Source organism: Excalfactoria chinensis, chromosome 2, assembly GCF_039878825.1.
Source record: "Excalfactoria chinensis isolate bCotChi1 chromosome 2, bCotChi1.hap2, whole genome shotgun sequence".
Lineage (NCBI taxonomy): Eukaryota > Metazoa > Chordata > Aves > Galliformes > Phasianidae > Excalfactoria > Excalfactoria chinensis.
Window position 1 is genome coordinate 19,687,061 of NC_092826.1, and position 20,251 is coordinate 19,707,311.

The 20,251-nt window shown below is 46.7% G+C and overlaps 2 protein-coding genes across 3 annotated transcripts in view; one reads left to right on the forward strand and one right to left on the reverse strand.

Moving 5' to 3' along the window:
- Positions 1–4,435, forward strand: part of NCALD (neurocalcin delta) — a 43,433-nt gene extending 38,998 nt beyond the window's left edge. Inside the window, exons 3-5 of one of the 2 annotated variants that reach the window (XM_072328361.1) lie at positions 2,098–2,203; positions 3,206–3,325; positions 3,587–4,435. In XM_072328361.1, coding sequence (XP_072184462.1) covers positions 2,098–2,203; positions 3,206–3,303 — 204 coding nt within the window. In that variant the 3' untranslated portion in view covers positions 3,304–3,325; positions 3,587–4,435. Of the gene's footprint in view, positions 1–2,097; positions 2,204–3,205; positions 3,443–3,586 lie in introns of those variants that run through there. The other variant, XM_072328360.1, reaches the window with a different exon arrangement.
- A 15,240-nt stretch (positions 4,436–19,675) lies between these two features.
- The window catches only part of GRHL2 (grainyhead like transcription factor 2), a 58,415-nt gene continuing 57,839 nt past the window's right edge, over positions 19,676–20,251 (reverse strand). The window contains exon 16 of the mRNA XM_072329397.1: positions 19,676–19,802. Coding sequence (XP_072185498.1) covers positions 19,688–19,802 — 115 coding nt within the window. The 3' untranslated portion in view covers positions 19,676–19,687. The remainder of the gene's footprint in view (positions 19,803–20,251) is intronic.

The following is a 20,251-nucleotide window of genomic DNA, read 5'->3' on the forward strand; positions in this document are numbered from 1 at the left end:
TGAATTAATATGGGGCAAATCTCTAGATTCTGAATCAGTTTTATCTGGCTTTTACTTTGCGAAAACTTCCCACTGAACTTCTGAGTAAGGACAGAAGAATTTGTCCAGAGGAACCATTTTCAGCATGAAAGGAACGCTTACTATGTTATTCCCATCTGGCTTTCCTAGAATATCTCATCTGTTATTCCCTTCACACGCCTCTGTGAAAAGGACCCTGTGGGATGAAGTCATCTTGAAGAGCTTTTTTTTGTCCTGAAAATCTGCATATTCTTACTATGGTTACTTTGACCAGAGTAAACACGCCTGCTCTGCTGCTCTGGGGCATTCCTCCCACACTTTCAATACAGACTCTTTGCTTTGCTGTCCTCTCACCCGGAGCAAGGGAATGACCTCTCCACCTCTCCCTCCCTCAGACAAAAGCTAGACAGCCTAAGATGCTTACACGGGGCAGCTTTATGAGCCTCTTCTCTGCTCTAATCCCTGAGAGGCTCACATGCTGATTGGGATGAGGCAGGTACAGATTCTTACTGACCACCTGCTTTTTTTTTTCACTAACTCTATTCCCTCCTTCCTGCATCTCCCTCATCCTGATGTCCGCTTGTTCCCATGTTCATCCCTTCTACTTATTCTCTTGGTCATTTGATAGTCAAGGCTGAGTGGAGAGCATACCTGTCTGTTCTGCATCTCACACTATCGCACCCTGAGTCCCCTGGGACACCTTGGGCATTCCCACAGCCTACCTTATGATGATTAAAAGAATCCACCTTCCCATGCAGCCAGAGGCTGACCATGCTGAAAAGTTCTTCCACTCCAGTCTGTAACCAGAACTACAGTCTCAGGAGATGGCAGATGAGGAAACCTGCAGCCTCGGCATAATTGGAGGAGCAGATGTTTGACTGCACTGAGCATAAGTGATGAATATTTAATTAAACAGATAAATGCTTTTCTTAGGGTGTTTATGCTTCAAGTTATTTAAAGGCTAGGTGATGTGAAAGGTGAGCTGGCTCTGCCCTCAGCGGGGAAGCCAGTGAGATGGCTGAGGCAATGGGTGCTCATTGGTCTGCATGTAGAACATGCTGCTCAGCCTTGTCCTCCAGCTGGTGAACCTATGCAGAGATGTTCCTAGGGCTGTCCCATAGGGATCCTGGGCTGGAAGGTTGGTGTGTGCCTAGCAGAGTGCTTTCATGAATAGAAAGTGAGGCAGAGGAGCTTCAGTGAGCCTTCTGGGTCCTGTAACAACAACTCAGCTTGCAGAGCAAGAGAATGAGGTGAAGAGACAATCACTGCTTCTTGCTTTAAATTAACATCAGCTCTCTTTTAGGGGCAGCTAGGATCATGTGTGACTAACGGAACTGTCCATGCAAAGAACCACAGTGGGTGGAACCAAGACATTCTGTGTGGGACAAATTATGAATGGTGTTTTCTAGCTCTGTAGGCACACAAGATGACCACCTCATTGCTGGTCAAGCCTTCCTTATCTGTGAGGCTCAGCAAAGGCAGGGATGAGTCACTGCCCTCCCACAGGCAGGATGCTGACTGAGGGTGGGGAAGGCAGATGGGTACACAAGGTGGGATGAGGGATAGGAGAGGTGGAGACGGAGCCTGGGTGGCTGAAGGTGGTCTCACAGCACTGAGACAGGCTGCAGGACTGAGATAGGCTTCAGGACTGAGATAGGCTGAAGGACTGAGATATGCTGTAGCACTGGGGCAGGCCACAGCATGGAGGTGTGCTGGAGCATGGAACATGATCTTGGTGGTCTTTCTGCTCCCCAGGTCCCAGGAGCTGCCAGTGCCTAAGTGCTCTCCAAGTGATAAATTCATCCAAAGACTGTTCTTATAAGGGAAAATGTAATCTCGGTCCAAACTGAGATTGTGTTCAACTATGACTAAGTCAGGGAAGACATTATTTCCTAAATGAGTATCCCACCGAAGAGAGCAGCTGCATATACTTGTGTCTCCCTTCAGCAACCACAGAACAAGTCCCAGCTAATGTTTCCAGAGCGTTTTCTACCTGTTTCAGACACCAGGAGGTAACCATACCCCTACACTGACCTAGTGTGCTTCTTACCAGCTCTTTGCTCATGTCGTATCATACAGGCAATCTATAAGATGGTTTCTTCTGTAATGAAGATGCCGGAAGATGAGTCAACACCAGAGAAAAGGACAGAGAAGATCTTCCGCCAGATGGACACCAACCGTGACGGTAAGCTCCCTCCAGATGCCAGGAGACCCCTCAACCTCACTGCTCCTCCTCTGGCCTCATGGGCAAAGCCATGGTGCCTAGGATCCCTCCTCACCCCTTTGCAGGCAGACTGCCCTGCTGTCTCTGGGACTTAGAGGTGTGTGATGCTCAGAAACACTGCTCAGGAACCCATGCTCAGGTCTTTAATTTTCCACACTAATTTTTTTTCTTGTCAGTTCATTAATTTCACACTAGGAGATGATAGTCGCATCAGTTCATTAATTTCACACTAAGAGATGGTAGTCTCGGGATAAACACCTATGTTTTTCCACTGTGGAACTGAGCGTTGATTTGCCTGGATTTTAGGTTTTTAAAAACCCTTGCCCTTGTTGTCTGCTCTCACCTGGTAGGGTAGTTGTTGAATGCAAAACAAGTAAAACCTTCCTGCACTTCTGCCATGTACCTCATCTTCTCAGTACTTCGTATTAAAGTAATTTGTATTTTCTAAAAAAAACCCTCAAGGAATTATTCAACTATGGGAAAAGATCAGTGTGGCTGTGGCCTCTTTTCAAAAGGTTTCTCCATGGTCTGGGACAAGCACAAGCCTCATGCGAGACTCTCAGGTGACTCAGTCTCACCTCTGTCATAACCAGGGCTTGAATGTTTGGCCTTAGCTCAACCCTACCTCAGAGTTGGAGGATTGTGGCACTCTCCTGCCTTTCTTCAAGGCACCAGGAATCACACGTTGCTGGGGGAGATGTGACCCCATGTCTCCTCACCCGATTAGAGTACTTCTGACTACTCGGCACAGGCCCCCACAGAAAGTGCTCATCCATGGGTGCAGCCACCATCCTCTCTCCATCCTTCCTCCAAACCAGTCTTCTGAGAAAGGGACCCATCTGCCATGCGCCCCCAGGGATTTCCTTTGCTCCCTGCCACTTTCCTTCCACCACTCTTCCCTGCAGGCTTGGCAGGTGTGCAGCAACCACCCATGCATGCTAAGTCAACGTGTCTCTTTTCTAGGAAAACTCTCCCTAGAAGAGTTCATCCGAGGCGCCAAGAGTGACCCATCAATAGTGAGACTCCTGCAGTGTGATCCCAGCAGCGCCGGGCAATTCTGAACCCAGTCTTTGGATGAATTATGTATCCACTTTTTTTTTTTTTTTTTCCTTGCCAAACAACATTCATGGTAGTGTTGCCTCTGTATGGCCAATTATGCCTTCTTTTGTGGCATCTTATAGCTTCTTTTGTTGTGGATTAATTATAAGAATGCTGAATTGCTCTTAATGATTTGTCCAGAGCACAAGCAGTACTGTTTTAAACAGATATTGTGGTGTTATCATTGTTTTAAAGATTATTATTATTATTATTATTATTTTTTCTTAACGTGTCTGTTTTGGAAAGTACACTTGAGAAGGACAAAACCAACAACAAATCCTTGGCAACAAGACATAATGACAGGTTTTGGGTTGCTGCTTTAGTAGCTGAGTATTCACCCAGAGGACCCGAAAGTGTAGCAGAGATTGAAGCAAAAGGGTTATGATGGGGTAGGACTCTCCTGGAATCTCCTCTTCTGCCCACAGGGCACCAGTGAAGCTCAAAGACAGGATGACGAATGTGCACGACTGGTGAGGGCTGCACTGCCTGCGCCCCTGCACCTACGCTTCATTATTTCAATGCTGTGAACATTTTCAAGGTTGTAAAGGAGGAGGAGGAGGAAAAAAAAAAGAATAATAATGCAATCAACAGTTTTCACTTGGTTTACAGTGGCTGATTTCACACGGCTTCATCTGAAAATCCAGCAATTTGCAGTCCTGATCCCCAAATCCACAACTGACGATACCTCTTGCCATTCGGGGTCAGCAAAGGCAGACACGGATATTAAAAACTGGGTATTGACAATGAATTCAAGGGAGATACACGTTGAATGTGAAATTTTCAGGTTAGTAATAAAGTAGCTTCTGCTAAGGAGAGCGGGCATTCAGCTAAGGAACTGATGTACACCTGCGAGCGGCTAGAACCGAAGCAAAACAGCTTTTTTGAATGTTCTTGTGTCGTATGACATTCTGGGGGTGTTTTTGTCTCTCTCCACGTAGCTAATGCAGTTCCCAGGCCTGCTCCTAGGGGAAGGCTGTCATCAAAACTTGTTTTAAGCATGAAATTGTAGCATTTATATTTCCTTCATTTTAGTGAAGTTGAAAAGTCTGTACTGAAACAAGGAAATGGTACGCTTTATGGTATATTTATATATATAAAAATTAAAACAGAAAAAAAAACCAAAAAAACAACAACAAAAAAACAACCAACCCATCAGCTCTGAAAGAAATGTTGAATGTTTATCTTTTCACCTAGATGCAGGAGTTCTGAAATGTGCTGCTGCAAACCTTTATCCTTCGGTCAGAGTTGCTGCTTTCCAAGCTAGGATTGCAGACACGGGATTTCTTGGTAACTGTACAAGTGCTGCTGCAACAGAAAAGCTTTAGTGACTGGAGGCATTATGCTGACTAAATTGGCATTAATCTGTCATTAGCTGAAGGCCGCTCTGTGATCCTGCTGGCGAGGTGTCCGTGCGGGCAACGCGCAGCCATGGGGAGCCGTGAGCTTGGCAGTGTGACCTTTGCCTGACAGGCGAGGTTGGCGATTCGTCAAGTGACCTTGTAGATGCTAATCCCCGGTAGCCTTAATTTAGAATAAACTAAGTAAAATAAGTCTGCTTTGCAGATGGTGATTCACTAAGGAAGTACTAACCAGAAGTTGTGAAAAAGTAGCAGAGCATGAATAATCTTCTGTTGAACACTAGGTAGCATGTACAATTAAGAGAGAAGAAATTCCTAGGCTTGATTTCTCACCATCATTTCCTTTGCCAGGTTTAATATGCAAAGCATATTAAAATAAAATGAAAATAAATTAAAAATGGCATTGTTAATCCGTTGTACCACAATGACCGTGAGTGGGTAACTCAGTAAATATCTCCAGGCACACACCTTTGTCTCAAATGACTGCAGAAAGCCAGAAAGCTCATTCCTGTGACACTAATTAAAAGCCTGAGCAGAGGTGTGTGGGGGAAAGTGAGGAGGTAGAAGAGGCTCAAGCACACATGTGCACAGACATGAACAGATTGCAATACTTAGTGCTGTCAGATGTTACGAGCATCATAGGCACATTTTGGCAATGATTCATACAGGCGATGAAAATGTTCCTTAGCTCTTGCTCCCTGACCCTTGTCAGGTGTCCTGTGAACAAATCTCACCCTGAAAAGGAGAGTCTGAGCCTGCAGAAACCTGTGTCCATCACGTCCCCACTGCTGGCACCAGCAGAGATGCTACAGAGCACCTCCAGGCTCAGTGCAGGCCTCCAACTCCAGAGCAGCCCAGGCCCACAAAAGCAGGCATTTGCTGGAGATGAATTTGAAAATCTGACTGAAACTTCTAAAACTCTGCCTTTTATGTGTGTGTCTGCATTCCATCCCTTTTCAGTCTGATGAGATATTTCTGGCCCAGAGCCTCATCTCGGTCTGGTTGTCTTGGTGGTTTTGAGATTTCACATGTTGGTGCTGTACAGTGTGTGTCAGAGCACAGCCTGTGGTGTGACCGCAGACCAGTGGAGATGTTATGCTTTCCACAGCTCACATGGTCTGTAAGAGTGGGAAGTAGCTTACAGCTGCAGAGGACTTAGCTGGAGATAAAAGTATTGCATAAACATTTACATATTGAACTACGGTTATTCTTTTACCTGACTACTGCTAATGATTGGTATTGTTTTAAACTATCTACTGTCCCTTTCTTGCCTTCATCTGCATGTACTTTCAAAGTGAGCAGCAGCTGAATTGGTTAGGGGAGCATCTGCGGGCCTCAGAGCAGCAAGGCTGTGGTGCTGCACACTGTGTCGGGGCTTTCTGCTTTGCTGCCATTGACATTTGCAGGCATTGCTGCTTTCATAACCCTTTTAAAAGGAAAATGACACTGTATAAAATAACACAGCAAGATAGATGCTTTCAAGAAATCAGTTAAAAGTACTTACGGACAGGTAGGCTAGCAGACTGCCTGTCACCTCCCAATGTTGTAGATACATTGTCTAGTATTACTTGTGTGTGGAGAAGGTAACCTTCACTCGTGCATCATCCAAATGAATGAGTGAGTACTTCCAGCCTCTAGACTTTATCCACAGAAAACACCAGTCCCATTTTTCCAGCCTTCCCAGCTTACCAGGCTCAGGGTCAGAAGATGCCAAGCGAAGTCCATGGCTTGTGTTACTTGCAACCCTTGTAAAACCAGCATGTGTTTGTTGTTGTGAGCACTTAAAGCTTGAGAGGGGCCAACCAAAGATCCATTCTGACATTATTTGGAGACCTTTGAGTTCCAAGCAGTGAATGTTCCTGGGATAATGGTGCTGTGCTGTTCCTCTTAGGAGCTATTAGGATTTTTATGTTATTGCTGAGGCGTTTTGTCCTGTGTTGTTCTCTGCTAGAAAGCATGATGTCCCCATTTTCAGGATATCTGCTGCTTAAAACATTAAGCCAGAAGCGCATGGCTTCTGTGGCTGGAAGAGGTCTGTGTGCAGAAGCAGTGCCAGGGGGCACACAATGTGCTCAGCAATCCCCAGCCCCCATGAGCTGAGATGCACCCTCCTCACTGATGGAAAATGTGCAATGCTGGGACTTAGCCTGGTTTTCTTGTACTGCAGACTAAGTTAAGACGTATTACCTTGCATTTGCTGTGGGCTGAAAGCACATGCATGGGCAGAAACCTGGGCTGAGCTGACTCATGGAAACTCGGTGAGCAGCGGTAACCTGATGGTGAGCAATAATCCGCAGACTGAGCTGAGCTGAGCGTGTGGCTGCTGGCCACAGACTGCTCGGCACATGTGAGCAGGGCGGCACGGTGACAAGCGGCAGGTCCCTGGGGACATGTGCCTGTGGGAAGGGAACCCCTACGTGTAGCAGTGTAGCACAGCCGGGATAAAGGGGGCATCTTCTTAAAGTTTCCCTTTGAAACTTGGTGTAGGGGTGCAAAGTGAGCTGACAGAGGTGAGACCTGTCCCCAGTGTGGCTGTGCCAGAACCTCCTTGTGTCTCTCACACAGTGCTCCTTAGGTTTCATGCAACCAGGTGGTCTTTGGGCTCAGGAATTCATTGTCCAGGAACTGGTGAAAGGCCAGTGGAGAAGAACGTTCTACCTGCCATTTGCACAACTATTCAGACGTGTGCCATACTGGGTGCAATCTCATGTAGGAGTCTGGAAGCGGGGGAAGGCAGTTTCCTTGGTATCACAGGCAGAACTTGCACTCAGAAACACAGAGAAACTTGGCAAGCTCCAGGCAGCTGATAAGGGCTCCGAGTTTTCCACTGACTGTGCAGCAGGCAGACAGGGTACAGAGCAGCAGCATGCCAGCACCACAGCTCTGAGACAGGGCTAACACAACATCTTCTAACTGAGCAGCACTGTCGTGTGCATGCAGTCAGAAGTGCTAGCAAAATACTCTTTGGGCACCTTTAGCAAGAATGTGCAGCTGCAGAAGCAGAGTAGCTCTGCTCTTCCTTGCATGGCAGCAGCCAAGCTGTTCACTGTGCCTCAGTTAGGAAACGCCATATGCTCCTCCTGGGAGCTGTTGGTTCCACTTCTAAGTATTACTGCGGGCAAACCTTTTGGGCAGGAGCTTTCCTCTCGGCCATGGCGGACAAGGGGGAACTCCATTTAATTCTCAGAGCTGGGGTGAGAGTCTGCAGGCCAGTGAAGGTGAGAACAGCTGTTTCAGGTGCACTGAGGAACAAAAGGGGCTGTAGATTGTTGTGGAAGACACTGACATCGGGAATCAGGACCATCAGTGGAGTGGTTGTTAGATCCTTCTAGCACTGAGATCAGCAAAACAATGTCAGATGTGAAGGGACCTCCTTGTCCTTTGCAGAACTCATCCCTGGTTACACCGGGTGTCTCGGTTGGCAGCATCCCTTGCTCCAGCCTGGTTCTTGTTGCTGTGGGTTCCAAATTGTTCATACCAAGATAGGAATTGTTTCAGGGATAGGGATTTTCACAGAATGAGAAACACTATCCATACTTTAACCAGAACCAGCCAAGCAGGCCAGATGTGAGTGGCTTTTGGGAATACATAGGTTAGATTTCCTCATGGCTCCCACACGTTGCCATTTAATATGTAGTTGGGATCAAGATGTCACCTGTAAAATATTGGCTAGTGCACAAGAAGCAAAGAAAAAAAAATAGAACTTGGGTTATCATGAGCAATATGCAAAGACAAGAGCAACGACAAACAGTGAGTTGCATCACTACCTTTAGTCCTGGGTCTGAAGCCCAGGGCAGAGCTCCCCATTAGCTACAAGCAGCACAGAAGAGCTCCTCTGCCCTTTCCAGCCTGCAGGACCTCAGGCCCCGGGACAACACAAGCTGAGGCTGGGGACTTGGGATCTAGGCATATGGATGCCATCCGGCCACCCTTTCCATTGTGTTCACTTGCTGCACGGCTGAGACACAGCTGAGATTCTCCCCTCTTGTCCTGAGCTGGTAGCAGAGATGCTCCCACCCTCCCAGAGCAGGCACTCAGGCTCTCTGAGCCTTGCCCCATCTCTCAGCTGCCATCCCCACCCTCTCTCTACAAATGAATAACAAACACGTGCCCATGGCAGCCGCAGGAGCCAGGCTGAACTCGGATAGAACGGCTTCTGTTTGGTTCCCAGCCCTTGGCCCTCCTGCATGCACCTTGCCAACCACACTACTTATTTACTTTTATTAAGCAGTGGTGGTATTAAACATTTCAAGAACACGCCGCACCTCTGGAACAATGTGGTTCTCATTACCGCTGATGTGTTTGCTGAGGCACTGCAGGCTGAACCTGACCAGTGATTGCTTTCTGCTCGCATGGTTTATTGCACAGAGGGCTGATGTCTCCCAGCAGGAACAGTGTCTTCCCACGCGTTACCGTGCAGCATGCGGTGCCCTGATGCTGCCTGGAGCATCCAGATGCTGTGGTCCAAGAGATAATTCTGGCAAAATAGAATAAGGTCAGGCGGAAACTCTTCCTGCCGCCTGTCCAAAGCACGTATTGAGGGTGTGACCTCCGCTCCTCTCCTTGCCAGGGCTGGGTCTGAGCAGTACTCAGGGCTGGCCTCACGTTCCCCCACTGAACGGGATGATGGCGATTAGTAAACCCACCTGAGAAAATCCTCTTAAATTCTTATCTTCGATTGTGCTGTTAATTGGCTGCACTCAGAGGGAAGATTAATGGATCCCACATGGCTGTCTGGGGGAGAACACAGAGTTCCTTGCCATCAGCACCACCTTTTCATTCCCTATCATGAACTTCTTCCTGTTTCCAGGACAACCAAACAGTTTTCATTAGGATCTGAAAGCAAAGTCTAACAAAAAAATAACCCCCCCCAAACCAAACCAAACCCCATAATTTCGGCGTGACGAGGGGCTGAGGGAGCTCACTGTTGCCATTGTGCAGCACGTGAGCCATCAGAGTGCCCCACAAGATGACATTTCTTTGGCATTTTCTGGTTGATTTCATTATTCATGTTTCAGTTGTTTTCTTGCTTTATTATTTCTTTTGGGACCTCCCCGATTCAGCCCTGCTATCACTCAGCCACTACACCAGCAGAAGTCTTGGTGCCAGAGCATTACCAGCAAGGTGGGCTCGCAGTGCCCACTAAAAATGAAGGGCTTAATGAGGTTATTTTTGTTGGCACGTTTCCTGCACGAAGACTGAATTGCGTTTCAATATCCTTATTTCTACCACTTGCTCACTCCAGTTCCATCCACACACTCCGGCAGTTTCTATTTGTGTATTCAGCACTATTTTGCACTTGAACCTGAGGTGACCGCTGCGAGTACATTCTGACAGAAGCACTTGATCTTTTGATTTCCAAATATTGCTCAGTGGGTGACATCATAGATGGAAAACTAAACAGATATAAATTCGGCTGTGTACATTTGGACAAATAAATCTGATGCTGCAGAGGCTAATAAGTGGCCAATAGCTGAATGAGCCCAAGTGTCCCATTCCCGTTGACTTCGTGGCCATTCGATGGGGAGAGCTCTCTGACCAGTGCCCCCAGACCGCTCCTGCACCACAGCATAGAGCAGAGGTACCAAACCCAACTTTAAATAAGCTGCCACGGGAGGACTCACTGCAGCAGCACAGAGTTCAGCACGTCCTGTGTCTTGGCAAAATCAAATACCTCTCTAGAAGAATTTTTGTAAGCAAACCTACATATCCTAAGAAAGACTTTTGCAACTCAGAAAGGAGAGGGATAACTATGAGTTCAATAAATTAATAAATAAATCACATCGTTTTCTTATGACTGTCTCAACCTGTTAGTGCCCCATGTGTGGTTGCCCATAGCTATCGTGATGTTCTTGCTTTTCTCTCCACTTCTGTTGTGTTTTCCTGCGGTGATGCTCTGAGACTCCAGCCAGTGCTCACCGGGCAGCAGGGCTGAAGGGACACCCAGCAGTGGTGCCTGCAGGAAGGCAGTGGGCAGCACTCAGGGTTTGTCTCTGTGCCATTGCATGCTATAGGAAGGTGTACTCGCGGTGACGTGCGAACCCCACCCCCACAAGGAGAGCAGATGACCAAGTCATAGGAGACTGTGTGGCAGAAGGCTGTGTCTGTGTTTGTGGCCCAGCATGCACCTCGTTCCTGCTGCTCGCTGCCAGCTAGGACTTGTCTGAATCCTTAGTGTCACAGCAAAAGTCTTCTTATACTGACATGTATTTGTATCATGCAACTTCCTCAGAAAAACACCCCAAAGATGATCTCTCTCTGACTGCCCTCTCCTCTCGAGAAGCTCTTCTCTTCTGTACATATGATATGCAGAATGTATGAAAGTCTTTCCAGCATTGGTTTGCATTTTTAAGACTGTACTAATTAATGTGTGATACTATTGTGTTTTTGTAGTGGCATCTTTGATGTAAGATGTAAAAACTATTGAAAATGATTTTTTTTTGTTCTCATTTGGCTTTTAGAGCTAGCACCAAGGACTGCATGCTCACTAGGATCAGCCTTTCCAAGGGCCGTAGCTGCACACAGCACCGTTGCTTGACGTGTAGTACCGCATTCTCATTTTCACAGGGGTTGGTTCTGAGTTGAAGCTTCCCAAGAAGTCTGCACTTCTGGCTTTCTCTCTCTCTCAGATTCAAGCTTTTGGATCATGGGCAGATGTGAGGCCCACACGGTGGTCCCCAGCCCTTGTCCCTCCCAGCAGCACCCAGCCCCACTGCCGTCACCTCTGGTTGGGTTGACGCTGCTGGCTGCATTGGAACAACAGTTGGGACTAAAGTTGCAACATAGTTAGCCTGAGCTGCAAGTGTGAGGTCAGAATCCCCTTGGGGAGCTTAGCATAGAGTTTGGGGGCAGTTCCTGTGGGATAGGGCCATCTGAGGGCTCTGATCCACATTTCTGGGCAGGCTCAGGGGGCCTCGCGGCCATCCTGTGGGCAAGGCTGGCTCTGAGAGAGACGCTTCTCCCGATCATGTCCTGGGCCAAAAGGCAAGGCATGCTGCAGCTTACCAATCCCTTTTCCTTTCTTTTTGAACTTTACGAAGGAGAAAGCAGCTCAGACTGCACCCAACAAAGTGACTGACTTCAAAAGCATGTTTTTCCTCGTTATATAGGCACTCACAAAACAGCATTGTGTGGTTAAAAGGCGCGTTCGTGATAGTTTCTTTTCCAGTGCCAAAATATATAAGCAGTATTGTTTGAAGGGAAATAATAAGAATTTTTTTTACTGTATTGTTATTACTGTTGAACAAATATTGTTTTTAAATGTTAGATTTTGAAGAATTTTGTATTGTAAACTGTTTTGTGACATGGTGCTTTTTCATACTGGAATTATTGATTGCACCTAAATATGAATTACTTTGTTTTCTTATATAAATATGTAACCTTGAACAATCTCGATGACAACCAACGTCCGGTGGATACTGAAGGTTCACGCAAATTCTCCTACTGAATTCCCCTAAATGTTCTTTCCTACTAATAAATATTCTGCTGCAGCCAGCTACGTGGATGTGCTGTTCTTCTCCTCCAGCCTGGAGCTCCACGGCCTCCTCCTGCCCACGGGCAGCCTGTGCTCAGCTAAGTCAATTTCCACAGCTTATTGAGGGCTTAAGCCATGCATGGGCGCGGGCAGCACGTTGCAGCGGGAGGGCTGCCGGCTCCAGGGGCGGCTGTTTCCTCGTGCAGCCGCAGGCATCTGCTTTAAGCTCCTTGCATTTTTACCTGGGTTAAATTTGGAGCTGGGATTAGCACCGGGATGCTAAAAGTAGTTTAAATACCGTTGGGAGGTAACTGAGACCACTGCTTGTTTCCACCTCAGATTAATGAAACCCAGCCGATTTGTGAAACAGCACGTTAATATCAGCTTGAAAGGGGCCGGAGGGTGGTGGTTGATGGAGCATCTGCTCAACGGCCCACCCCAAATTTCAACCAAGCCCTACAGGAGGGAAAGGCTTTGCCCTCTCCCAGATAAGGGGCAGCCGAAGCACACCCAGCTGCCCCAGAAACACAGAGCGCTGCTGAAGTTGCATTGGTTCTCACCTGCTGCAGCACTTCTCGCCACTCCTCTCACATCAGGCAGAGCACTTCCAGCCACTCAGCCCCTAAAGCATTCACATCTCAAGAGCCATTCAGTAAAATGACTTCCTATAAAACATTATTAAACCTCTATCACAGGCAGCGCCCAGGAAATGGGATTACTTTGAAGAGCCCGGTCAGTGTGTGAAATATGTAAGAAATAGGGCATCACAGCCCTGTTGGTTGCTGCTGGAGTACAGGTGCTGGCTGCAAAGGAGCAGGGCTGTGCTGGGGCTGGCAGCGGGCAGAGAGGCTGCAGGCAGGGATGGGGTTGTGTGGTTTCAGGTGCATCTGGAAGAGAAACCTCTTTTGCTGTCATTTAGTCAGCCAGACACACCGAGCTATGGAGCACCATGTGCCTCAGTGTGTGACACACCAACAGATGACAAACGTGTTTCACAATGATTAGGAAACACTACGTTTTCCAAGAGAAAGCCCTTATTTTAAATCATTCGCAGCTGTGAGAACACTCCTCAACACAGATGCAGGTGGATGAGATCCCCTCCTGTGGGGATGGCAATGGGTGGGAGTAAATTGACTCTTGGAGCCACTGGCCCTACAGCTCCACTCTACACTGAGATTGCCAGTGAATTGACTTCTCATGGCCTGAGAATCTGCTCTGGGAAGAAAGGAGATGTCAGGGTTGGCTTTCGTATGGCAGCTCATTCCAGTCAGGACTTGCCCTGAGCAGGAGGTATCAGCTCTGATCTCTGCCACCCCCCAGCACAGCAGGGCTGCCCCATGCTGCCTTCATAGCTTAGCTGTTTCTGCCTCCCGGGCTCTCATTTGTGAATAAACAAAACAAAACAAAAACAAAGGTAAATCTTGGGAATCAAAATGGTTGATGAAACTGTTTTACTGGAAGAGGGATGGGCCAGTATGCATCTGTGCTTTGTGCACACAGGGCACAGTGTGAGTAGATGGGGTGCCCTGTGCTCACAAAGGTGCTACTGCCAGAATTACCACTGGGTTCCCAGGACACTCCGACATGCCAGGAGATCAGGATCAGAGAAAGTCAGCAGTTCACCTTTGCCTCCATTAAAGATGTCCACCTCTTGTCTCTCCACTGACTGTAGAACTCCAGTTCCCTTTAAATGAGGTGCTTCTGCCTGGTGACATGAACGCAGGCCGCAAAGTCCAGCCACCAAAGGGAGCAGGTGACTGCATCTCTTCTGGTTGCACCTTGAGGCAAAACCCTGCTGCCATGGAGGAGCCTGTAAAGGAGAGGTGCTCTGAGGGCCCCAGGCATGCTCGAGCCCAGCCTGTACCTTTTCTAGACTTGCCATAGGCTGCCAGGGAGGGAGGTTGTGCCCTAAATCTTCTTGGGAGTTCAACTCTTCTCCTGATTACAGATCTGGTGCATCAAGGGGGATCTTCTTTCTTACCCACTTGTTTGAGATCGGTTTCCTCCTTCCACTTGAGAGTTTCTGCATTTGAATCATGAAGATGAATGCAATAATGCTGTCCCATCACTCTTCAAGTCCTTTCCACTGAGGCTGGACAACTTCACATTGACACTTAAATATTTGGCAGAAAAGTGGTGAGGGAGAAAGACAGCGTGTATGCCTAGGAAATGGAAGACTGAAATACAACTGAAGTGTAGAACAGATTCATTTTCCTCCCCCTCCCTGTTAATCTCAAAAAATCCATGGAAGTAAGTGTACCTCCTCTGTTGGGATTCCTCTGCTGAGTTTCTTTGCTTACAGATTGAAAATCTGGGGCAAATAAAGGAAGAGAGAGAACGATTAATAAACTCACATCCATTTTGCTGATGGAAAGCTTGACCTGAACCCGTCGATTCCAGGGGAGCCGGACTGGGACTGAAGTCCCAGCACTAGTCAGTCTTACACCACAACTAGGCCATCTGTGTCACCAGTAGGCACTACCTAAAAGTGTAAAAGCTGCATGCACATTTTAGTGATTATTCTTTTCAGTCTCTGCACTTGTTTCCTTGTAGCGTAGATTCCTACTTTCTTCTTATTGGAACATTTTCTGGGCCCGCACATCGGAACAGCATCCCCACGGCACAGCAACAGAAATATTATCTCATACGCAGGAATATTTATTTTTTTTTCCTTCTTAAAAATGTACAAAAAAAATAAAATAACTGTATTTACAGCTTATCAAACCCCTCTCCCGGTTGCAACACTATTAAGTTACATGAGCTATTCCTTAATATAAAAGCACGCTATTTATACATAGTTTGTTGTTTCTCAGAGCGAGGGCTTGTTACAAAGTTTGGCACAAACACTCGTTTGTATCTTGTCTCAATTCATAGGAGATGGAAGAGCATATAAAGCATTTCATGAGCTTTACATTTAAGGCCCTAAGATACTCCTTGCCAGTTTCATACCACCCAACATACAGCTTCTCTGACAGCTGGAGGGCTGAGTTTTTACCAATCGTTTGAATTCATTCATCGCATTGAATCTATCCACAGACTGAAAGAGGAAAATGTGCAAAAAAAAGGGCTCTTGATCTCTGAATTCCAATGACCGGGGATTTAATGAGAGAGAACACATGGGAAAAGGAAAGAACAAAAAGAAGGGGGGGGGGGGGGAAAAGGAAAAAATGAAAAAGCAACTACTTTCTTTGTAGTTAACAGCCAGTGATATAAAGTCCTCCAAAATACCTTGATGGGAACACGGCCATACATCAACAAAGCTTTGCTGCAAGGATGTGCTACATGTAGGGGACATAAGCAGCTGACTGTGTAAAAGGAAAGTCTGAGATCTGGGTGTTCATAGCAAACGATCAAATGGACGGACATAGTGCCAACTCTGCAGCAGGAACCAAGGCCAGAGCTTAGAAGGCTACTCTGCCTTTTGCACCTCTCTGTCATAGTCTTTCACACAGCATCTATAGACACTGCACTGCTCTTCGTATGGAAGCAATGCTGAGCAGCCTCAAGGCTGCAGTAGATTCCAGCCTGTCCTCTTGTAGAAGGAAATGAGTTTTGTTCTCTTGAAGTGAAACAAAAGGAGGCAACAAAGATGTTCCTGCCGTGTGCTAAACAATAGCCAAATCTTGCTTCATACTTGGAAGACACAGCGTTAATCGGTCTTCTTCACGAAACAAAAGCAACACATACATTTTAAACAGTAGACAGAGATGTTATGCTCCTTGTGGCCTTTGAATGGGTCCCTCCTTCAGAAGTTTGCATTATTGGTGCTGGCCCAGCACCGGTATCCTGTTTTTGATCAATAAGCAAACCCTCAGAGGTGGTGAACCCTGACAGCTTGTAGCTCACCATGACCAGCACACAGGTTCCATGCTTCTGTGGCAGCTGATGCTGTAACTAGAATGACTGGGTGCAGGGTGATGTGCTCTTCACAATTATTTAGATGCTTGTGATGCATTTGGCATATGGAGCAGAAAAACAAAGTCCCCAGGCCCTGGCAGATAAATAAAGTTAATGGAGATCATCCCCAACTAGCTCCAGTCGTTGTTCTAACGTTCTTGTTCTAATGCTGTTCCTCAGAACTGCTCTCTCCAGTGAGACTGTAAGAATGAGCTAAAGGCAGGAGGATCAGCTCTCTCGCTACTGACCAGGAATTTGTACACTTAGAGATATATTTAGAAAAGCTTTCAGTTAATCTTGGAAACAACTTTCCTTCCCTGGACAGTGCCTGACCTAAAGCTCCTAAAATGGCATTGGAAAGGCAGCTCTGCTCCTTAAGCTCCAGCATTTCCTGGAGCACTGTAGCTTTTGCTGATCCTATACTGTGGGTCCTGGTGGACAAAAGTACTGTGGGTTCTAGTGGACAAGCCAGCAGTGTGTCTTGCGGCCCAGAAGGCCAGCTGTACCCTGGGATCTGCCAACAGAAGGGAGGCCAGCAGAGCGATAGATTGGATTGTCCCCCTCTGCCCTCCTTTTGTGATGCCCCACCTGCCATATTGGGTCCATGCCTGGGGCCCCCAGTACAGGAAAGATGCAGAGCTGTTGGAATAGGTCTAGAGGAGGCCGTGAAGATGCTGGAGCACCTCTCCTATGAAGAAAGGCTGAGGGAGCCGGTGTTGTTCAGCACTGACACAGCTGCCCAGAGAGCTGTGGGCACTCCATCCCTGGAGGCACTCAAGGTCAGGTTGGATGGGCTCTGGGCAGCCTGAGCTGGTGGGTGGTAGCCCTGCTCATGGCAGGGGGTTGGGGATGGGTGTGCTCCGAGGTCTCTTATAACTCAAGCTATTCTGTGATTCTATGATACTGCTCCTCAGAGCTGGATGTTGCAGCATGCAGCAGAACCTAGCTCTAATTACCAAAGAAGAGAGAGCCACCTCTGTGTAATACAAGAATAAAATACTAACAAGGGTGCTGGCGCTGCCAGGACAGTCCCGTCCTTCTCTCTCAAGCTCAAATTCTCACTGACATCTCCTAATGCAGTACACCACAGCCCAGCCCCAGACACCACAGGCACTTTTAGGGGCAGAAGCAGGGCTCAAATCCTGCATGCGTTCAGTGCTGTGCTTAGCTCACAGCCTCTGCTGGAACACTGTGACCAACTGAGCAATCTCAGTTAAACTCCGTGGAATCCCAAACACCATTAAATAAGAGATAAATACAAGAACCAACAGCATTGCTCACAAGTCCTGCATACTGGCCCCAGTTCTTAATGCCACCTGCCAAAACTGCCCTATTTTTTGGGAGTTGAAAAGTATCTGGGCTAAGTCAGCAAAGACTTTTTATCTGAGCCTGAGCCAAGCAGAAATAAGTGAAATTACACTAAATCCACTGTATTCCCAAGATGTCCATCCTTAAGCAATGTAGCAAAAGCGTCTTTACTGGAGTATGTATCCATAAAAAGACAAAGGAATTACTACACAAGTCTGCATCAGGAGCAGAAAGAACACACAACAGATGAGTAGAAAGGGAGAGAAGACAGACAAAACAGACACTTTGCTTTCCAGATGCATACGGATGCTGAATGTGATAGCCCTGACACAAATAGCAGAGAGCTTTCATAGGCTCTGGTAGCGCAGGAGCTTTGACAGGTATCTGACATTTCTATTTGAAGATCAAATTCTAATGGGATGCTCTCACTGATGAAGTTAAGAAACTGCAAGAGTTCACAAGACAGTTCATGCAAAAATGCGATCAGATCAGACTGGTTAGCTTTTCCAACTTCTTTGCTTGGATGTAAATAGCTCCCCACAGCTCAAACCACTAGAGAAGGAGCCCCATTAAACCCAGCAGCATTTCTTTACGTCATTAACCAGCTAATGAAAAAAAATACTGTGACTAAGTAAAAAGGAATCTTTAGAAGGAAGAACTAATAATAAGTTAATAATAATAGTAAGGTTGCTTGTAGGAAAGGTCTCCCATTTCTGCCTGTCTCATGGGATCCCCGCACAATGCATGGGAAATGAAATGCTTACAACTGAAAACCACTGTGTGAGGAGCAATCTAAGACAGCCAGAGGAACTGGAAAGGAGAGAGATAGGTGCCAAGTTTGCATGTGCTGGGGACGATCAGGCCTCGGACTCCTTTCCTGGTATGATTAGTCTGTAGCCTTTCTCTCTCAATTCCTGATGTGGAACTTGATGGTGTGATCACATAGTTCAGATCCAGCCTGTGTGAGAGGGGCCTAACTCTGCAAATAGGGTGTGGGCCACTCTTTGCACTGGTACAATTATTTCAGTTTCTGTAAAATATTTACATCGAGCCCAAGTTTTTACCTCATTGAACTGCCCAAGGAATCAAAACAGAATCAAAGGAGATACAAGAGCATGCTCCCTGAAGAGGAGTCTGACGTTTCTTGCACTCTAGAGGAATTCTTTCATGTGCAGTTTGCTGGAGAAAGAACCTTTTCCTCCACAGGTTTGAGACAGGCTCATTTCAAGAGCCCTCGCTTCACCATGAGACCAAGGAAAAATCCCTGCCTCTAGGCACACCAGACACAGGGCTGCCTCTATGATTTGGTGACAGCTGGATGGAGTACTCAGGTACAGCATGGTTCCTCACCATATTTTAGAATGAGCTTATCCACACTAAAGCATGGACTAAAATGCTGCATTTCACGTTTGGGACCTGGGAACCAAAGGTGGGTCCCACAGTGACAGTGCACTCCAAATGCTGTAGCACTTTTTGCTCCAATATTCCGGTATAAAACTGGGTGGGCAGGGGTGGAGTGCACGAATGCAGACGCAGTTATCAGATTCTCAGTACACACTCCTTAACAGATTGCAGAAATCTAATCTTCTAGGAAATATTCTGTTAAACCCTAAACCCAATACATACAAAAACATAGTGGCAATAAACGTGCCCACATACTGTAGTTAAAATATATTATTGCATATTATAAACATTATATACAAGGTTAAAATGGTTTCTTTACCATTTACTTACAAGTGACACTTGTAGCTGAACGCCTTACTTACAAGTCCTCATTGCTACATGCTGAGAACTACCAGAGGTATTTGGCAAGACTATACACTAGAGAGAGAGATGGACCGGTCTGAGCAAGTGATCTCTGTCAGCCACTTTCCCCACCTTTAGCACTGCACCAGTTTTTAGCAAGAGGAAAAAACTACTGGCAAAGTGATTTACATCAGATTTCTGAAAATGGACCAGCATGGTTCCTCACCATATTTTAGAATGAGCTCATCCACACTAAGGCATGGACTAAAATGCTGCATTTCACATTTGCAGTGGGTCATCTGGTTACAAATCTGGGGGCTGGTAACTGCTTGTACAGTGGAGAGTGGGGAGCAATAAATAAGGGACCAGGTTAAATTGAGTGGCCTCGTGCTTGACGAACCCAAGCCTATATGCAGTAGGTGTGCATGTGCAGAACGGACAATATTTTCAAAGCAGTCTTGTAACAGTTTCTCTGATCAATGCCTGCCAACTTCCATAGGCATCTTCTGCTTTCCAAGAAGAATGAAATGCTGTGGGTTCTTTATGAAAGGGCTCTGCCTGAGGTTAGATCTCAGTCAGTGTGATCTTGAAGCCTTCAACCACGCTTTCCATGTGCAGGATGAATGTGTCCTCGTTGGAGTAGTGCTCAATAATGTTGTCATCCATGTTTACCAGGATACTGGTGACAAAGGCAAAAATCAGTATTTTCACACACCAGAGCAGCAAAAAGGAAAGCCATGCACTCCACCACATGCACACGCTCCACTGACTTCAACATGAAACAATAAGAAGCTCCAGCATGTGCCAGTGCAGGGACAAGATGGGAAATTATCATCAGGGTCTGCCCCATAGTCTGACTTAAAATGATGTTGCTAGAATATGGATGTTATTTAGCAGTAACAAAAGAGATAGAGAGATTCAGATTTATGATAAAGCATAGCAGCCCAGCTATTATAAAACCACAGCTGTGATGCTCATGTCTAAATTTACTCAGCTGAAAGCCCTGCAGCAAACAGCGCTCTCCCTTGTGCTTGCCTGACTTTCAGATTCAGGCAGCGGCCCATTTCTTCCTAATGCTGCAGGGAAACTCCATTCACAGCAAAGGCTGTGCCTTTCCCATACCACTCT